This window comes from Melospiza melodia, chromosome 4 (assembly GCF_035770615.1).
Source record: "Melospiza melodia melodia isolate bMelMel2 chromosome 4, bMelMel2.pri, whole genome shotgun sequence".
Lineage (NCBI taxonomy): Eukaryota > Metazoa > Chordata > Aves > Passeriformes > Passerellidae > Melospiza > Melospiza melodia.
In genome coordinates, this window is record NC_086197.1 from 68,461,096 (window position 1) to 68,479,424 (window position 18,329).

At 42.1% G+C, this 18,329-nt stretch overlaps 1 protein-coding gene across 1 annotated transcript in view; it reads right to left on the reverse strand.

Moving 5' to 3' along the window:
• TBC1D15 (TBC1 domain family member 15) overlaps positions 1–12,982 on the reverse strand; it is a 36,175-nt gene extending 23,193 nt beyond the window's left edge. Inside the window, exons 1-4 of the mRNA XM_063155039.1 lie at positions 12,905–12,982; positions 1,503–1,601; positions 1,187–1,261; positions 318–456 (exon numbers count right to left, since the gene is read on the reverse strand). Of these exons, the coding sequence (XP_063011109.1) occupies positions 318–456; positions 1,187–1,261; positions 1,503–1,601; positions 12,905–12,928 (337 nt within the window). The 5' untranslated portion in view covers positions 12,929–12,982. The remainder of the gene's footprint in view (positions 1–317; positions 457–1,186; positions 1,262–1,502; positions 1,602–12,904) is intronic.
• Between the last annotated feature and the right edge of the window lie 5,347 nt (positions 12,983–18,329).

An 18,329-nucleotide genomic window follows, 5' to 3' on the forward strand; every position in this document is an offset into this window, starting at 1 on the left:
TTTGAATTCCACTTGTTTTAAAGAATGCAAGTGCAGATAAAACTGCTACTACATCTAATGATGAAGCGAGAAGTTAGATTTAATGTTCTTTTTCAATACAATTCTCTACCAAATTAAGGAAAAAAACAGAGGCAGATGACAGCTATTCCACTTGTGAATTTTTTTCCACACCCAGAGATTCATCTCTTACCACAAATGAATCCCAGCCTTTCAAAAAGGCTATTCTTAAAGGCAACTCTTTAATTACAAGTTACCATCATGGAAGAAAACCAAAACACTGTACACATAAAAAAACCCTCCATATTGTTTTTAAGTACCTCCATTTGAATGAGGTTTCTTCTTAAAAGAGACTGTGGTGACCATGTCCCATTCTGCTTCATAACTACTCGGACGATCTGCTCCTCGGGAACATTTTTCCTTCGGAGTTTGAGTCCACTCCACAACAGAACTGGAATCCTGAGATAAAACAACAAAAGCAACTATCAAAAAACACAAGACATGAAAATTGAACTGGTTTCTCTGATTCAACCTGAAGAATCAGCATCTCTATTTTGTAGATTAAAAGAAAATGTATTGAAATCCTCAGAAACATAATACAGTTCAACACAGGAAATTTGGACTTATGACTAAGATTATGTGGTTTTACTTAGTAAATTCCAACATCCTAAAATATCTTTGCCTCTCTTGCAGACTTTATGAGCATAACAAATTATTCATTTAAGTGTAAATCTTCAATCTTTTTAGTCACATACTCTTAATACTGATTAAATACCACATATCACTGTATCTTGGAACCCCCACAGACTTCTATTTTTATTTTGCATTAGAACAGCACCTCTCACTTTTGTGTCTAACTATGAAGAGTGAATCACCAAACTACAACACAGTAGATGCAGAGGGACTGGTGACTGTGATATATTTACACTCATTTGGTCTTCACTATTCATAGTTAGTCCTCTACTATTTTATTTGTGAACCAAGTAAAAACTAAACACAGTCAACCTACACATGTATTCTAATAACCTGAACTGGTCTGCAGTCTGCAAATAAGATTCCTACATATAGCTATTACTGCCAATAATAAATAAGCTTTGCTTCCAGTTATGAAATCACCTATACATTAGTTAACACAAAATAAAATCCCTAGAGAAACATAATGAAGAACACTGATAGCTAACAAACAAACCTTTCCAGCACAGAGGATATTAGAAGTATCCAAAGTCTCATCCAGTGGTCTCCAGTCCACTACCACTTCATTTTCCTACAATACAAATCACAAAAAATTCAACACTACACAGCAAAGTATTTATTGCCATATATAGTCACCGTGTGTCTATGTTAGAATTTACATATACATAGAGATGATGACGATGTCAAACACAATGTGATGTTTGTTCATGTACAAAATCCTACACTTTAAAAACGCATTTAAGATTTGCCAAACTTGTTATATGTGTTTTGCCAACAAATACAACAGTTCATTAAGTGTATTATGTACATACCTTTTCTATGACACGCAGTATTCCTGCTATCAAGTTGTCCTGGTCATCATTTTTTCCACAGGAGGAGTGAATGAAAACTCCTTCTTGCTCATATACAACCTATAACAAAATGAGTAATGAAATTTAAAAAACAATGTTTTAAAATCCTTTAAATTGTTTATCCCCCTATGGTACTCATTATCATTTTGACTCGCTGAGAGAAGTTGAAATAAACACTTCTATCTTGTTAGGGATTTTGTTACAAAGAGTCCAAGATCCCAGTCTTTCACTTACCTAAATCAAGAAACAATAAACTGATCAAACTTACTCTCTAAGCAACATACTGACTAGTACTACTTGTCGCAGACATTTTTCCACAGAAATCCTTTCTTTCAGATTTCTGTGTCTTCTGGAAGGCAGAGGCCTCAGAAGGGAAGGTAAACAATTGTTATCAGCTGCTGTGGAATGCAATAGGATTCACCTTGATTGGCTCATTTTCTATGTTTAAAATTAAGGGCCAATCACCAGTGCAAGCTAGGGGACTGAGTCCCTTTGTTTGGGATTCTTTTCTATCTATTCTTAGCTTAGCTAGCTGCTCTGCAAACCTCTCTCTATATTCTATTTAGTATAGTAATAATGTATTATATATAAATCTTAATAAATCAAGCCTTCTGATCAAGATACAAGATTCACCGTCTCTCTATCACCAGCCGTGCCCACTCAGGCGCGGTAATAACTACTTTGTTAAAACACCACAAGAAAATGTATTCAATACCTAATTATTTTTAAATCAGCAGGTACAGGTTCAGTGAAAGTCCTATACAGTTTTTAAAACATTAAAAGGCTTTCTTAAATAGCCTGCCTTTCTGCCACCTGCCATTAAGCATGTTGAAATTATAAAACTAATTTAAATTAGTGCAAAATACTGTAAAAATATGAACTCCAGAGAAATAAAAAAATATACCCTGAAATTAAATTCAGGGCCAGTGGCAAAGATTCTATCTGAAAGGCAGAATGTGTAACAGTTGGATAAGAAGGGCTTGTAGGAGTGCACATGGCCCACATAACTTTTGCATTCAAGCATTTGCAAAGACCTTCACAGTATTCTGATCATGCTCTCAAAAAAAATTAAAAGAAAATCAAAGAACCCTTGGCTGTCAAAATTTAGCAGTCTTTTGAAAGCTACATACACATACTCTTAAAAGCTCTATAATGACTGTAAATGGGTCCTATTCTACACAGGTCTAAGAGTGACAAGTCCCTTCAATTTTGTGAAAGTGAAATAAATCAAACAGTAACAGTAATTGTTTGAGAACCATTTTCATTTTCACACCAAACTGCAAACACTGCCTTAAGAAACATATTTTTAAAGGCAAAGCTTAGAAATTTTTAACTATTCAGAGACAGATAATGTATTTCTTTGGTTCTAAAATAACAGGAGCTATTTTTCTCATTTATCCACTTTCTAAAATCATGACACTTGTAGTCAGGCCAGTAAACTAAAAGGTTAGTTTTGCCTGTCTGTTTCAAAAGGTTAGGTGTGCAAGCTTAACTAGCTAGATGAGAAAACATGGCTTAAAAAGAGCCATAAAATTTACCTAATTCATCCTTTCTGTTTTAGTTTTGCTGCAATTTCTCTACCTTTAACACAAGCAAGAAATTTCAGAAGTGCTCTAGTTAAGCAGAAATATCACTTGGAAGAAATATCTAAAGGTCACTTAGCACATCTTCTGCTTGAAGGACTATTAACATCATTGCCTTTCAAATATTGGAAGTCTTCCTTCCTGTTCTCCATTACAGATTTTTTCTCTATCAAAAAACCCCACCCTAATTACTGTCCAACATGATACAAAAGAAATAACCAGAATTCTGCAAAGAATTAAACAAAATGCAGATCATCACTGGTGCAGTTATCTGTTTTCAAATTCAGTTCTGTTCAAACAAGGCAACCTCGATGTTTATTTAAATTTTACCTTCTAGCTATTTGGACCTGATCTATCATGAAAACTAGTCAGAAATATGAATCAGTCATCAACCCTTTGGACAGCTGCTCCAGAAAGAAAAAATAAAATCTATTTGTATTAGAGTTATACTGGTAGAAGTGCATTTCTGCCAAAAATGTATCATAAAGTATACCTTCTCAGTCTAGAAGGTATGCCATCTAATAGCTGTTTTATTATTCTTCTGTCCATTAATCTCTCAGAAGGACAAACACTTCCTTTCATGGAAAAAGAAAATGTGTTTCTAATGCTACAGTTGTCATGCAACTGAAAAATCTTACACTGCTCTTTGTAACAGCTCCAGCTCCCTGTGCCATGCTCCACCAAAAAACCCAAAGCACACGCTCAGAACTTCAGAGAGTGTCTGTAAAACAGAGGACTGGTCACAAAGCACCTTATTCCCCTCATACTGTTATTTAAGAGAAAATCTTCTACAAGTTTGAAAGGCCAGAAGGCCAAGCTGCTGAGATTCTTCTTTTCCAATCACAAGTATGATGTACTTACTGACTTTTTCCAACTGCTAACTAGAACTGTAACTAATTTGAAGAAAGAGATAACATTATTGTACAAAAGAGTATCTAGACGTTTTTTCAGTTAATCCCTCTGCAAAACATTTTGGGAGTTACCATATTGAATTCTTCAAAATCCTGAGCCACTCTATTCAGCACTACTTTGTAAGGTAACTCCATAAATGCATTTGAACAAACTGAGTTTGGGAATGTAATTCTATAGTGGTAGCACCTGAAAATTAGCTACATTGAGTGGCTATATTTCACACAGTGTTCTTAGCAAGCTGAAAATTCAAAAATGCTATTAAGTATTCTTACAGTACTTTACAGTGAAACACAGTTTGTTACAGATTTTTGTTTTCTGGTACTGCAACACTGACAAGCTATTCAAAATCAATTTAAAGAAGAAAAGTAATGTTAATCTACACGTACAAGTAATTAGTACTAAGGAAAGTATCAAACTGAAAGACAGTATACCAATAGCTAGATTTGACTAAAACCCCATCCACCAGCAGACAACCACTACTACACTTAGCAGCTCAATCTCACACACCATGTAGCCTACAAAGGTTTTTGCCCAGGGCCTCTGCAGCCCAATGCTCAGGGAAACGCCTGGTGAGTCAGCACACGTGGACCTCTTAAGCATTCAGGAAAACAGATTTCAAAAGTAAATAATGGCTTCACACACTGACTCTTGCCTAAGCAGTAGGTTACTGCAGAACATGCAAAAAGGCAGCAGATGTTAGAGGATTACTTGAAGCATCAGTAAAATACCAGGGACTTGTGTAAGGTCTGCATGCAACAACTGCATAGTGAGATCCTGCTACGTATGGAGAGAACAGAAGGAACTACATACAGGCAGGGCAAGATAATGAGACTGATGCCCCTCATTAGCTGTTGAAGTAACTATAACCCCTCCAAACCCAACCCAAATCTGCTTCGGTACTACCTGTCAATGCCCTCGGCGCAGGAAAGCAACCTAAACTCCGTGAAATCTTGATAATCTTTAGCCTTTAGTGAACTAGGAAGGCCTCATTACCCACTGTGTGAAAGAATTCAAGAGTTTTAAAGAATATTATCTGCTCAGTTAGTCCATTATGCTTTTTGTATTACAAGACAGGAAAACACACTGCTGGCTCACCTTGGTTTTGCACTATTTATTATTTTACATATGGGCTCCTCCATATTTCACATGGGCTCCTTTACAGAGGTAAGAAGAAGGTGGAGACAAGCTCAATCTTTTGGTTTGTTTTCATATGATTAGAGCCATCACTCTTCCCCTAAATCTACACAAAATCACTAAACCCATCATCATAAAAAAAAGACAAGTTGATGTTAATAAGTGCATACCACAGGTCACTAGATAAGTTGACATGTCCCTAGGATTCCCCAGAATTACAGCCCTTCCACCCATGCAGCTAATAAGAATTCTGTGTTCTGCAGTCCATCCACTGGTCCCTGAAACAGAACCTCAGGGAAGAAAAGCTGCTTGTGTTGCTCAGATGCTCGAGGCCAAAACAGCTGTCCACCAATGACAGACCTCACTACAGATTTAAACAGTGATTGTTCTGTTCTCTTCTGTACCTGTTTGCAAACATCTACTGAACTGCCCACAGAGAAGCATATGTCACAGGTTTAGATGTTATTACCTACATGAAAGCCAGACTCTGTTGGTTCCACAACAAAAACACAAGTGAAAAAAAGAAGAGTGCTTATCAAAAGCACACACCAATGCAACCAAAGCAAATGAAGATGTAACGTGGCAGGAGCTGAACAACTTTGAAAATAACTTGATTTCAAACAAATTTTAATTATATCTTGTGGTTATACACTGAAATTACTGAAAGATTTTCAGACATTTTACTAGCTTAAAGCTAGTTCTGTGCAGACCAGATTAATCCATCCTTGGTATCCTTAAGTTCCTAGAATACTTCAAATCATAAGCATTACTTCAGGCAACTTAAGACTGTAAAAGCATTCAGCTGGCAACTTTTTCTCTAAGAAAATCATGGAGACAGTAGGAAAAAAGTTAGTATGATTTAAGTATCACTTTTTAATAATCCTAAAGTTTCAAGTTTGAAATAAGATGTACCCGAGAAGCTTATGAGCATAAGTCTTTCCTGCTTATCAAGCAGTCCGTGCTGGCAGCGTACAAGCACAATTCACAGCATATTTATTTGTCCAGTTCTACTGAATGAAAACTACACCCATTGCCTGTCTGTTTCAGAATCCCACCAAAAGCTGAAAGTTGATGCAAGTTTCCAAATGCTAGTGAGCCACTTTCACCTGATTCTTTTTTTCCATGGGTGCTACAGAGGTTAAAGGCAAATTCACAATTCATCTGATCGGTCATTGAAAGCACTGTTCCACACAGAGACAACAGCTATTCCAACTCGTATCCTGAGTGAGGGTCTATAGAAACAGGGAACCACAGCAGAAAATTCAGGAAAGCTGCACAAAGCAATAGCTGCCTACCCACCTACTATTAAAAAAAAGCCAGATGGAAGCAGCAGGATGTAGGCTCAGTTTACATGTCATGGCATATGCTAGTTAAGGTTCTGGAAAACTCTTCAAGTATTTATAGTCTGTGTCCAGCAAAAAATAGGTTTCTGAAGTCCCACCATTGCCCCAGTAACATTTTCTGAGAAATAAATGGTATCATTCTAAACAACATAAGGACACAGCATGGACAATGCATATCTCCATATTTTTTTTGTTCTGTTTACACTGAGCAGCAAACAGGCAATGTCTGTAGCATTTTTATTGCTAAAAACCTGTATGAGCAGAAGGCCTTGGGATGCTACAGCACCACCAACAATATATGAGAGAATACAAGCAAAGCCTTGTGATTTAATGCTTGCCATTTGATAGCAATTTACAGCCCTGTGCTACCCGCTAGTGAAAGATGACAACATTGCACCCTAAGACAATGAAGTACAGACAACAAATAAAAGGAGAGCTAAGATCTGGGGCTGCCACAGAACAGGATGGTCCTGCCATCCTCACACATGTATTTTCCACCCTGCCTGTGCTGAGCACCTAAGTATTGGCTGTCACCACGTGTACTGATGGTTGTATCTCCTGTTCCTAGGTCTGTAACATGCCAACAACCTGTCAAACACAGAACAGTTGACAGAAGGAGAAGCTGCAACTCTCCCAGCCAGTTTGTCCCATGTTTCAGACACTTCATATTCTCACCCTGTGTTCTTGGAGAGTGTGTTCCACTCACTCCCCTTTTCTGCCACCAAGTACAGCTCAAGGCCAGCACTGCTCTGCCAAAATGCCATCCAGCATCTCATAACAGACACAGTTTGAAGCTCTTACATAGTCAATGAGCCACTGCTCTGGAGTAACTAATTATGGCACAGTGTAAATACTGGTATTAACAACTTTTCAATAGCAGTTACTTCATTTTTTGCCTCATGTTAGGGAATCAGGTGGAGGACCTCACCAAGGGTTCAACAGCTGAAACAGCAAATGGGAATGCTCATAGAAAGTGACTGAGCAGAAAAGTCTGAATGTTCTGCAAACTTCAAATTCAGGAAAAATGGCTCTGTCCACAAACATCAACAACAGATACAGCAGCTGTGCAGCACCTTATTTTCAGATTCTGATGGAAAGAAAACAAGCAAAAAATGTTACACTGTAAGGAAACAATTACAGGCCAATAAAATTAATTCAATTCAGAGAATGGTTGGCCTAAGTGACCTCACACCCACAAAAGAAAGCATCTTAGTTTAGAACTGTGCATTAAGTAAAAAGAAATATAATTCAATATAAATTATATTATATTTAATATAATATAATTATACTGCTTGAATTTCCATCTTCCTCTTTGGAATAGCTGATGTTTGCCCAAAGCTTACTCACATATCCACTGCTAAGGTGTCACTGGGCACAGTGATGTACCTGCTGCATGTGGAGTCTGTTTCCAAGGATTAGGTGCCAACACATTAGTGTCCCACAAAGCATCAAGCCAACATTAACTTGGTCAACATACTCTTCTGTTCCACAGAAGACATGCTACAATATCTAGCATTCAGCTTGTAATAAAATGCAAATCACAGAATGGTCTGCGTTGGAACGGACCCTAAAGATCACCTAGCTGCAAGACCCCCACAATGGGCAGGCAACATTCCACTAGACCAGGTCACTCACAGCCCCATCCAGCCTGGTCTTGAACACCTCCAGAGATAGGGAGCAGGCAACTCTCTGGGCAATCTGCTTCAGGGTCTCACCACACTCAGAGCAAAGAACTTCTTCCTGATACCCAACGTAAACCTATGCTCCCCCTTCAGCTGAAGGCTATAACCCCTCATCCTATCACTACATTCCTCTGGAAAAAATCCCTCTCCAGCTCTCTTGTAAGCCCCCTTTATGTACTGGAGGGTGCTCCAGGGTGTCCCTGGAGCCTCCTCTTCTCCAGACTGAAAAACCCCCACTCTCTCAGCCTTCCTTCATAGGAGAGGTGCTCCAGCTCTCTGACCATCTTCATAGCCCTCTTTATTACACTGGATCTATGCCTATGGTGGGGACTCCAGAGATGGACACAGCATCCACATGGTGTCCTATGAGGGCACAGGAGAGGGGGAAAATCCTCTCCCACGATCTGCTGACCACACTGCCTTTGATGTGGCCCAAAACACAGTTGGCCGAGCTGCAGGTGGACATTTGAGTGATACTGAGCTCTTCACCCGCAAACACCCTCACGTTTTTCTCCCTGAGCTCATCTCAATCCATTCTCCACCCAGACTGCACTTGTGCTTGGGACTGCCCCACATTTGGCCTAGTTGAATCTTGCATGCCTTTTGTTTGCTGAGCCTGTGGCTCAACTTTTTTCCCAAGATAGTAAAATTTCACACCTGCTAGTCTTAAAGATGCCCAATTTCTAAGTAGGGAAGGGGTGGTGAGGGACAGAACCCCACAAATGTTGCTCATGTTGTGACAAATACGAGAAAGCTCTCAACACCAGGAACTACATCAGAAAAGTCTCCTACTTGACCACACTACATATTTCAAGCTCTGCCTCGTGCTGTGAAGATTTCTTGAACCACAAGTATTTCTGCTACTCATGCAACAACAGCAGGGTATCAGTGAAAATATAAGTCTGTTCAGGGTACTGAGAGAGCAAGAGCTTCAGGTAGTAACCCACTGGTCCCATTGTAAGCACTTCTGCAAAGAGAAATCCTTAATGAATAGAAAAAAGAAAGAAAATATAGAAATTTCAGAAATATCACTGAACTGCTATACATTCAAGCATAATAAAGCCTTTAATAAATTCAAGAGAGATAGTCTTCTGTTCACAAAGAAAACCCACAAAGTACAGTATAATAAAAAAGAATTATGATTGTATTCATAGTAAATTATAAAGGCTGAAAAAGATATAACAAATGTTTAAATCAAATGTTTAATAAAGTGGCACAACAATGCACAGTACAGGAGTTTTGTGCACTCACATTTTACTAGTAGAAGGGCAAGACATTGCCTATCCCACAGAATAGATATACACCTAAAATAACTCACTGTGTCTATGTCAACAAAATACCTAAAGGATGCAAAGTTAATTTGAACATACCAAATTAAAAAAAAAAACAAAAAAAACAAAAAAAAAACTTCCACAGTAAACACAAATCCCCTCCCCAAACATACAGCACTAACACCACTATTTAGCAATAGCTGCAGTGCTCCTTGGACACTTCTAGTTGCTGAACTGGCCAGACATCTGAGCTTAGAGATAAAGCTCAGATGTTTGGCCAGTTAACACTCTGAAACTTTAACTCCAAGAGCAAGAGCACAAGCAAGTGAAAAATAACTTATCTGACAGCCCATGTGTCAATTGGTAACCTGAGAAAGATTTAATAGCCCATGTGCTGAAGATACTCTGAACTCCAAGAACATTTAAAAAGTATCATTACTGTCTTTAGATCAGCTGCAATAGTCAGCTGTATACTGACAGACTGAAATTGAAGCTTGCACTTCTCCCCATACACAACTTTTTAGCTCATTTTCTGACGTGGTTTTCTGTTATAAGGGTGAATCCAGAATAGGTTCTCTGAATACAATAAACTGCCATTTGCTAAGCAACAAAAAGAGAAAAAATGTACCTGTTTTCATAAAGTATAAATATACCTGTTTGCATAAAGCCAAAAGCTCTGAAAACAAATGACCTTATTACCAAGTTACTTCCAGAAAAAAACTGGCAACTCTAAGAAAGAGCAAAAAACTGAAGTTCACACTGTTCTAGGGCAGACAGTCATTTATAAAGAATGAGTCATGACTCCAGAATTCAACAGCAGTAACTTTTCCTGAACAGAGTTAACTATCCATATAGAGAAAAACACTGATAAGAACCTCATGAGAAGTTCCAGCAAGAAAAAAAAATCACAGGACAAAAGTCCAAGTAAAGAAGTACATGAGATAATCACATTTATAATTCATATCCCGTTATTGTATGGAGCAGAAACCAGAGACTACATGAAACAGCAGGATTCTGAATCTACTGATATTAATAAGGTCTGGGAAAGAAAATTAAAAATAAAAACAAACAAAACAAAAAACAAACAAAAGCCCCCCCCAAAAGCCCAAAAAATAGAGAAGAGAAAGGCAAACAGGGTAAAAATGCAATAGAAACCACAATCTTTTATGGTTTGCTGAAACAAGTTTTTGTGAAAGCTGAAACAATGCAGGTTATCCCAGCTGCTTAATCCACTGGCATGAGCTTTCCATGGGAACCACTTTGTGTAATATTTAACAGAAAAGAACACATTCATTAAAATACATTACTTTCATGTGATAAGATCTGCCACATGAGAATAAAGTACTCCACAAACTAATGCCTACTAATCCTTCAGAAGGCCACCACCTGAAACACCCCATTACAACATATTGCAGAGCCAGAAGGAACACTGCAGTTAACTTATGACATCCACAGCTTGTGCAGACACTGACGTGCAAAAGGCCTGAAGTGAGAATGCTGGGTCTGTACCAACCTACACTGCATTTATTCTACCTGGAGTGAAATTTCATTAGTTTGTAAGCCCTCCCAAAATCCTGCAACCACTCAAAGGAACAATTTGTGGTCCAATGTGCTCCCAACAGAAAACTAACCCAGACAAAAGTAAGCACAGTTGCATGTATTATTTCAGCTTGCTACGTCTAATTACTGACATATCAAATGAGTACAGTATCCAAGAAAGCAACAGTGCAACATACAGGTGGGGAAATACAGAGAAGGATGGAACTGCTCCTGAGAGCAGTGAAACGTCAAACCAGCCCAGCCACTTCATGAAATTTGAGAAAACACAACTGTCATTTTTCCTCTGTGTTAAAAGAGACACAGCAAAGAATGTTACTGAATTAGAGTTGCATTAACAAATTGCTTTAGGACTGTGGACGTGGCATAACTAAAACAGTTTTGCAACATCTTGGAGATTTAATCTCAGGCAAACATGGCTCTTGGAAAGGAACAATGAATACACAGCAAATTTATAAACAACTAATCCACAATCATTCTAGCATCTCATATAATCCATCACAATACAGCTGCTTTCACGAGAGACATCCTGAAGAAGATCCTGATAAAAGCCTAAGTGGAAAACCAAAAACAACCTGAAAAATTAAAATATTTAAATATTTACCAGAAAAATTAAAATATTTCCCTTCATCCAATAAACTTCTGTATTGATATTAAAATGGATACAACTAAAAAAGGAACTTTTCTGTATACATAAAATGTGGATGTGCATAGCTAGAAACAGCTGGGAGAACACTACGGCTATCTTTATATTTACACACCTAACAGCAGTAAAGAACATTTGAAAAAAAAAAAACTCGAGCTGCACAAATTGCCTGCTCCAACAATTCTGGTTGAAACGGATCTGCTTTCAACACCCGGACGGAATTTTGGTGCTATAGCGAAGGGCACTCCTCAGCACCCGCGGGGAAGCGCAGACGTGGCTAATTACGGGTGTGCTCTTGCGCCGAGATCAGCGTGAACTGAAACCATCATCTTCTGGCCCGGGCTGGAACAGTGAAACCGCACACTATCACACGCTCACCATGGCTGCTACATACAATCGGACACCGCACCGAGATTTTAAATCCTAAAGAAAGGACCCACGTGCTCGAGAACACCGCGCTGCAAAGCAACGCTTTCATAAGAAAGAGTAATGAAATAAAACTATTTTTACAAAAAAACCAACACGGACACAATTCGTATGTGTTGGCGGGGGCGGAGGGAAACGGTGGGTGTTGCTTGTACCTCCCCCTCGTGCGAGCTCAGTCCCTGTCAAGCAATAATGTTTCGCTCCGGAACGCTCGGCAAGAATCCGCGGGGCACCAAAATTTTTAAACTACTAAACTATGGGACTGACAGGGCTTTGTACGCACGCCGGGGGCAGCTTCCCACACGCTACCAGCGCGCAGGCCGGGGAAAAGGCCGCTACCGTCCCTGAGCGCCTCCGGGACGCTCGGACACGTAGACGGGACAAGCGGCGTTCCTCAGCCTCAGGCGGGGAGCCAGCGCGGCCGCGGGGCTGCCCCCGCTGCGGAGAGCGGCCTCCCGCCACCCCGGGGCCGGGGCCGGGGCCGGGGCCGAGCTGCCGCGGAGGCGCGGGGCGCTGCCCGGCCGGCAGGTGCGGGAAGGGCCCGAGCCCCGCCCGAAGGCCGCGACCGCCTCCGGCGCAGAGGGTCCGCGGCCGCTGCCAGCGCCCGGCTGGGTCCGCCCGGGGCCAGGACGGCACCCGGAGACGCGGCCCCGGGAGGCGACACCCACAGGCAGGGGAAAAGGCGCCCGGCCATTCAGCGGCCAAACCCCCCCTCCCCCGCGACTCCCGCCAGCTGGGACGACCCAGCGCCCGACACGGCGCGTCCCGCGGGGGGAGAGGCCGGCCCCGCCGCCGCCCGCCCCCATTACCTTGCCGCTCGGCGGCGCCGCCATGTTGCCCACGAGTGTTTATGGTGACGTCGCACTCCTCACGTGCTTCCCCGCCGCGCCACAACAAAAGCGTCACTGCTGCGAGCCGCGCATGCGCACGGCGCGGGGCCCAGGCCCGGAAAGGCTGCGGCCGGGACAGGGAGCGAGGGCTGGAGCTGCGCTGCGCCAAAGGCTGCGGCCGGGACAGGGAGCGAGGGCTGGGGCTGCGCCGTGTCACAGACTGCGGCCGGAACAGGGAGCGAGGGCTGGGGCTGCGCTGTGCTGTGCCACAGACTGCGGCCGGGACAGGGAGCGAGGGCTGGGGCTGCGCTGTGCTGTGCCACAGACTGCGGCCGGGACAGGGAGCGAGGGCTGGGGCTGCGCCGTGTCACAGACTGCGGCCGGGACAGGGAGCGAGGGCTGGGGCTGCGCTGTGCTGTGCCACAGACTGCGGCCGGGACAGGGAGCGAGGGCTGGCCGCGCCGTGCCGTGCCGTGCCAAAGGCTGCGGCCGGGACAGGGAGCGAGGGCTGGCTGCGCTGTGCTGTGCCAAAGGCTGCGGCTGGGACAGGGAGCGAGGGCTGGCCGCGCCAAAGGCTGCGGCTGGGACAGGGAGCGAGGGCTGGGGCTGCGCTGTGTCACAGGTTGCGGCCGGGACAGGGAGCGAGGGCTGGCGCTGTGCTGTGCTGCAGGTTGCAGCCCGGGACAGGGCGCGAGGGCTGGCTGCGGTGTGCTGTTCCCGACGGTGGCCGCGGTCCCGTCGCTCCTGCTGAATCCCTGTCCCGGCCGCAGCCCTGCGGGAGCTTGCCCGGTGTGCAGCCGCGGGCCCCGCGGCGGCCGGGGCAGCGGTGACCGCTCCACAGCGCGGCGAGGAGGAAAGGGGATTGTTGCTCTTTTTATTTTTTTTTTTCTTTTTTCCACTCTCACCCTTTTTCAGAGCTCCCTGAGATTGCAATTGTAATTTGAGCAACGTTATATAGTTGATATAAAGCACACATCATACTCTCTCATACTATTTTCTTTCTCTTTACGCTGTTGTCCAGTCACAGAATCATAGAATAGTTTGGGTTGGAAGGGACCTTAAACATCATCTAGTTCCAACCCTCTCATGGCCAGGGACACCTTCCACTGGACCAGGTTGCTCAAAGCCCCATCCAGCCTGGCCTTGAGCACTGCCAGGGATGGACATCCAGAACTCCTCTTTACAACTCGTCCCAGCACCTCACCACCCACACAGCGAAGAATTTCTCTCTAATATCTGTTCTGAACACACCCTCTGCCTGTTTGAAGCCGTTCCCCCTTGTCTTACTGTTCCATTCCCTTGCAAACAGTCTCTCCAGCTATCTTGCAGACCCCCTTTAGGTACTGGAAGGTTCTGTAAGATCTCAATGTCACAGCACCCACAGGCACTACTAAGCTGCCCCAATACTCGTATACCAGATCTTTAATGTTAGTGAAAAATACACTGCTTTCAATATGGTAGTTTTTAACACATAAGGCATTCAACACATCAAGGGAAAAAAGCAGATCTTAATTACAATCTCATCCATCTTAGCAAATATTCAGCTTTCATACGTGTACAAATTTATAAAGCCTGAAAGAATTCTGCAGAAGTCAATGGATTTTGATTGGTCTTCTTTATCTGGAAAAGTATATTATGTGTGGTATTACTTTTAAAAAATTGGCTTTCACATAATGTCTGAAACATAATAAAGATTTTGATACATTTGAAACATAATAAACATTTTGAGCAAACAGTATATCCCCAAATAGTGTTTATTTGAAACAGACAAACGAGATGTGTGCAGGGAAGTGATTTGCTTCTCTGAAGGAGCAAAGGTAATTTGAGTTTCGGAGTGGGTTGGTTGGGGGGTTTTATTTCTGTCATAAAGTGGCATTATAATTCCCTTCTGACTTTTTGAATTAAAACCCCATTTAGTTAGATTAATACCCATACCCTACTTACCTTGGAAAAACCAGATTTCCAAATTTCAAGACAAATACTGATCTGCTTCAAAGCTGGAAAAGTCTGTTGTGACTCTCTGTATATAAACATGCATAAAGATGAGAAAATTGAATAAAAACACAGATCACAAGTTCTTGTAGTAATCTCTAGGTCTGGAAAGTGTAGCAAAAACGGACACCTTAACTTTGGGGGTCCTTTTGTTTGAGAACACAACTTAATGCCATGATGAGTACAAGGGAGAAGGCTACACTAAAAATGCATCACACATCACCATAAATTAATTGCTTTGAGGGGTGCAAGTGTTTACCTATCTTCCATATTGGTTTAATCTCATTTGGTTGGAACACTTGGTATCCCATGTGTTCCTTTTCATCCTTTCCTTTTCCTACCCTTTATTTCTTACTCCTTGCAATATAACCATACATTACTTTCACACCATCTGTAATCCTGTTCCCTCTGCACTTCCTTTTCATCTCTAACCTCCCTGAAATTTGCAATGAACGCTGAGGACTTCCTTTGATTGGTTCCATTGCATCCCCTCGTTCTGCCTCTTCAATGAAACCGCTTTGTCAAGGTTTCTTTCCTAGGAGAAGCTCAAAATTGAGATTCAGATTTCAACTCTGTTAGTCAAGCCACAGTCTACAATGACTCCTTGAGGTCTGCTCTCTTTACTAGCATGATTGCCAGTTTCTAGTTCTCCTGTCTCTTGAACTTGATCATTAGCATATTGAATCAAAGCCTTTGTTTCTTTGTAGGAAATTGTGTCAATAAATACATATTTATCTCATGACTCATTGCCATATTTCTACCATAGCCATTAATTCTGATCCAAATTAAAATCTCTTTTTATCATTGCAGATAGCTAACAGACAAAATGGTTTTATTTTCCTCCAGATTCTCTTGGCAGTCATCTCTCTCTTCAATATCAATAACCATATGTCTCCAGGGCCCACAGCTTGGTTGATGTCTTAGTCTTAGAGAACTCTCTGAACTCTGTCTTTACATGCTTTACCCAACTCCCTTGCTGGCATTTTCTAGTACAACAGCACTAAATCACAGCTTTCCCCATCTATCCACACAGCTAAATATTTTCTCTTGTAACATTCTGTTTGCTGACAGTGACCCACGCCATTTTGATACATCCAGACTTCTGCAGAATGTTTTAGTCATTCATCCAGCCCATATTATTTTAACCCTCTCATCTTAATTCCTCCTGTTCATCTACCCACTCCCACCCTTCTACAGAGCCCAAGATAAAATGCCATTATTCATTTTGAGGGCAATTACCACCCACTCTCACTCACTGCCAAAGGTCCTGCTTCTGTCAAGTCAGCTCAGTGCTAGACTTTGCCTATTATTTGTAAATTTTGCGCACAAGTTCTGTGAAAGGCTTTTTCCTCAAGCTGACGTTCCTGGAGCTGTCAACTAAGTAAAAAATTAAAAGATAAATCTCATTTGTGCTGCTCTCAGCGTGCCAGTCACCATTACCTCAGTGTCAAGAAGGCCAGTATGTTTCAGATAAATCAGTCCCACAGACCAGTCTACTCCATGAGATATATATGACCATCTTCTAGCTATTTACCCAATCTTCTAGACATCCATCTTGGGCCTTCTCCCTTGTAGCAAATTTTCATTGTATAACAATGTGAATATTGTTACTTGAGCACAATTTATCTTTGTTATCAGGCTGCTCTATCAAAGGACTGCTGAAAGGTTGAAGTTGGTAGGAATCTTTAGAGTTCATCTAATCCAACCCTTCTGCCCAGAGCAAACCCCAAATGATTGCTCAGAGCTTTATAAAGTTTGAGGTTTGAGAATCTTCAAGAATATACATAACCACAGCCTCCTCGGTCCAGCTCTTTCATCAGTGTTTGGTTGCTTTTGGAATGCCAAAGGTTTTTCTTATGCTTAAATGCAATTTCTTGTATTTTGATTTGGGTCCATTTTGTTATTGAATACCACTAAAGATACCAGTGCCTTCTTTACTTCCTCTCATAATCTATATTTAGATATTGAAAAGATCCTCAGCCTTCTAGAGACAACAGTCTCACATCTGTCAGCGTCTCTTTGTATGACAGATGGTCCAGTCTCCTAATTGCCTTTGATTGCCCTTCACAGGTCTCACTCCAGGCTGTCAGTGTCTCCATTCTACCAGGGAATCCAGCACTAGACCCAGCATTCCAGAACTCTCTCATGAGGGCTGAGGAAGTATCATCACCCCTCACCTTGCTGGCAGTGTTCTTCCTGATGGAGCCCAGGATGGCTTTATTTTCTGGCTCAAGATTGATTTGTTGTGCAGAGTTTTTGACACTCAGATACCTTTGTGCAAGGCTGCTTCCCAGCCTACATTATTGGTGAGTTACATTATTGTACTTTGCAAACCTGAATGATACACAACAGCAAGTTCCATGGGCTGACATGGTGCTAGCAGTTCCCTCTCCCTCCTCCATAAGCCCCTTAAGGAAACAATGGGACACTCTGTAGCTCTGTGCTGAAGTCCAACCTTTCACACCCTACACAGATGGGAGTCTAAGGAGGAGGGTATCTGTAGCCTGGGGGCCCACTCTTTGTTGGATTTTAATTAACCATCTGCTCTAACACTTCTGTCACATAAAAGGTGGTCACAGCACAGCAGCCAGCACTGAGTGTGCAGCCAGAGTGTTCCTGGCTTTCCCGTGGCTTCTGTTGCTGTCACAGCTGCAAGCATAGCTATTACTGCTGTGCCAAAAGCTGCAGCAGCTGCTATTGTTGTTGTTCACACAGCTATTTCAGCAGAGTTCCAAGATACTTTCCTGTATTCAGAAGTGTCAGCTGCCCACATGCTCAACCACATGAAAACCTGGCCCACACAAGACAAGTGCGGGTTCTGTCAAGTCCTTCCATCACAGGCTTAATTTGTACAAACAACCCCTCAGCAGAGGAACAAAGAAAAACAGTACCAAAAATATCTTTCCCTTTGATCTTTATTTCTCCTCATAGGAAATGGATGTATTCCAAGCCTCGCATGGACAGATGCAACCCACAATTTTTCTGGGCTATTCCAGTTTACCACAGACCACAATGAGATAGTAAATGGGGTGCTGTCCTGGATGCAGCAAGTCACCCAGGAAAGAGCTGCAGACTAGGCTTTTCAAGTTCCTCATATTTTAAGAGGTACCCTTCCTCAGCATTAGTTGTACTGTAGACAATAAATGAAATATCCAAGGATTTAGCTGTGAAATGCTCTTATTTTCCCCATGCAAGAGGAAAAGATTTTTAAAAATTCCTCCCATTCTATTCCACAATTAGGAGAGCAGGAAAGAAATCAGTCCCTGACCACATCCATACAGGTCAACCAAGAAAGCCCCTGGGGTAGAGTCAGCCTTTGCATTTTATTATTAGTTTGGTCTTTTATGTAATTATGGACCATACCGCTTACGGTTTCTCAGGCTAATACATAGAGATGGGGTTGGGGACAGCA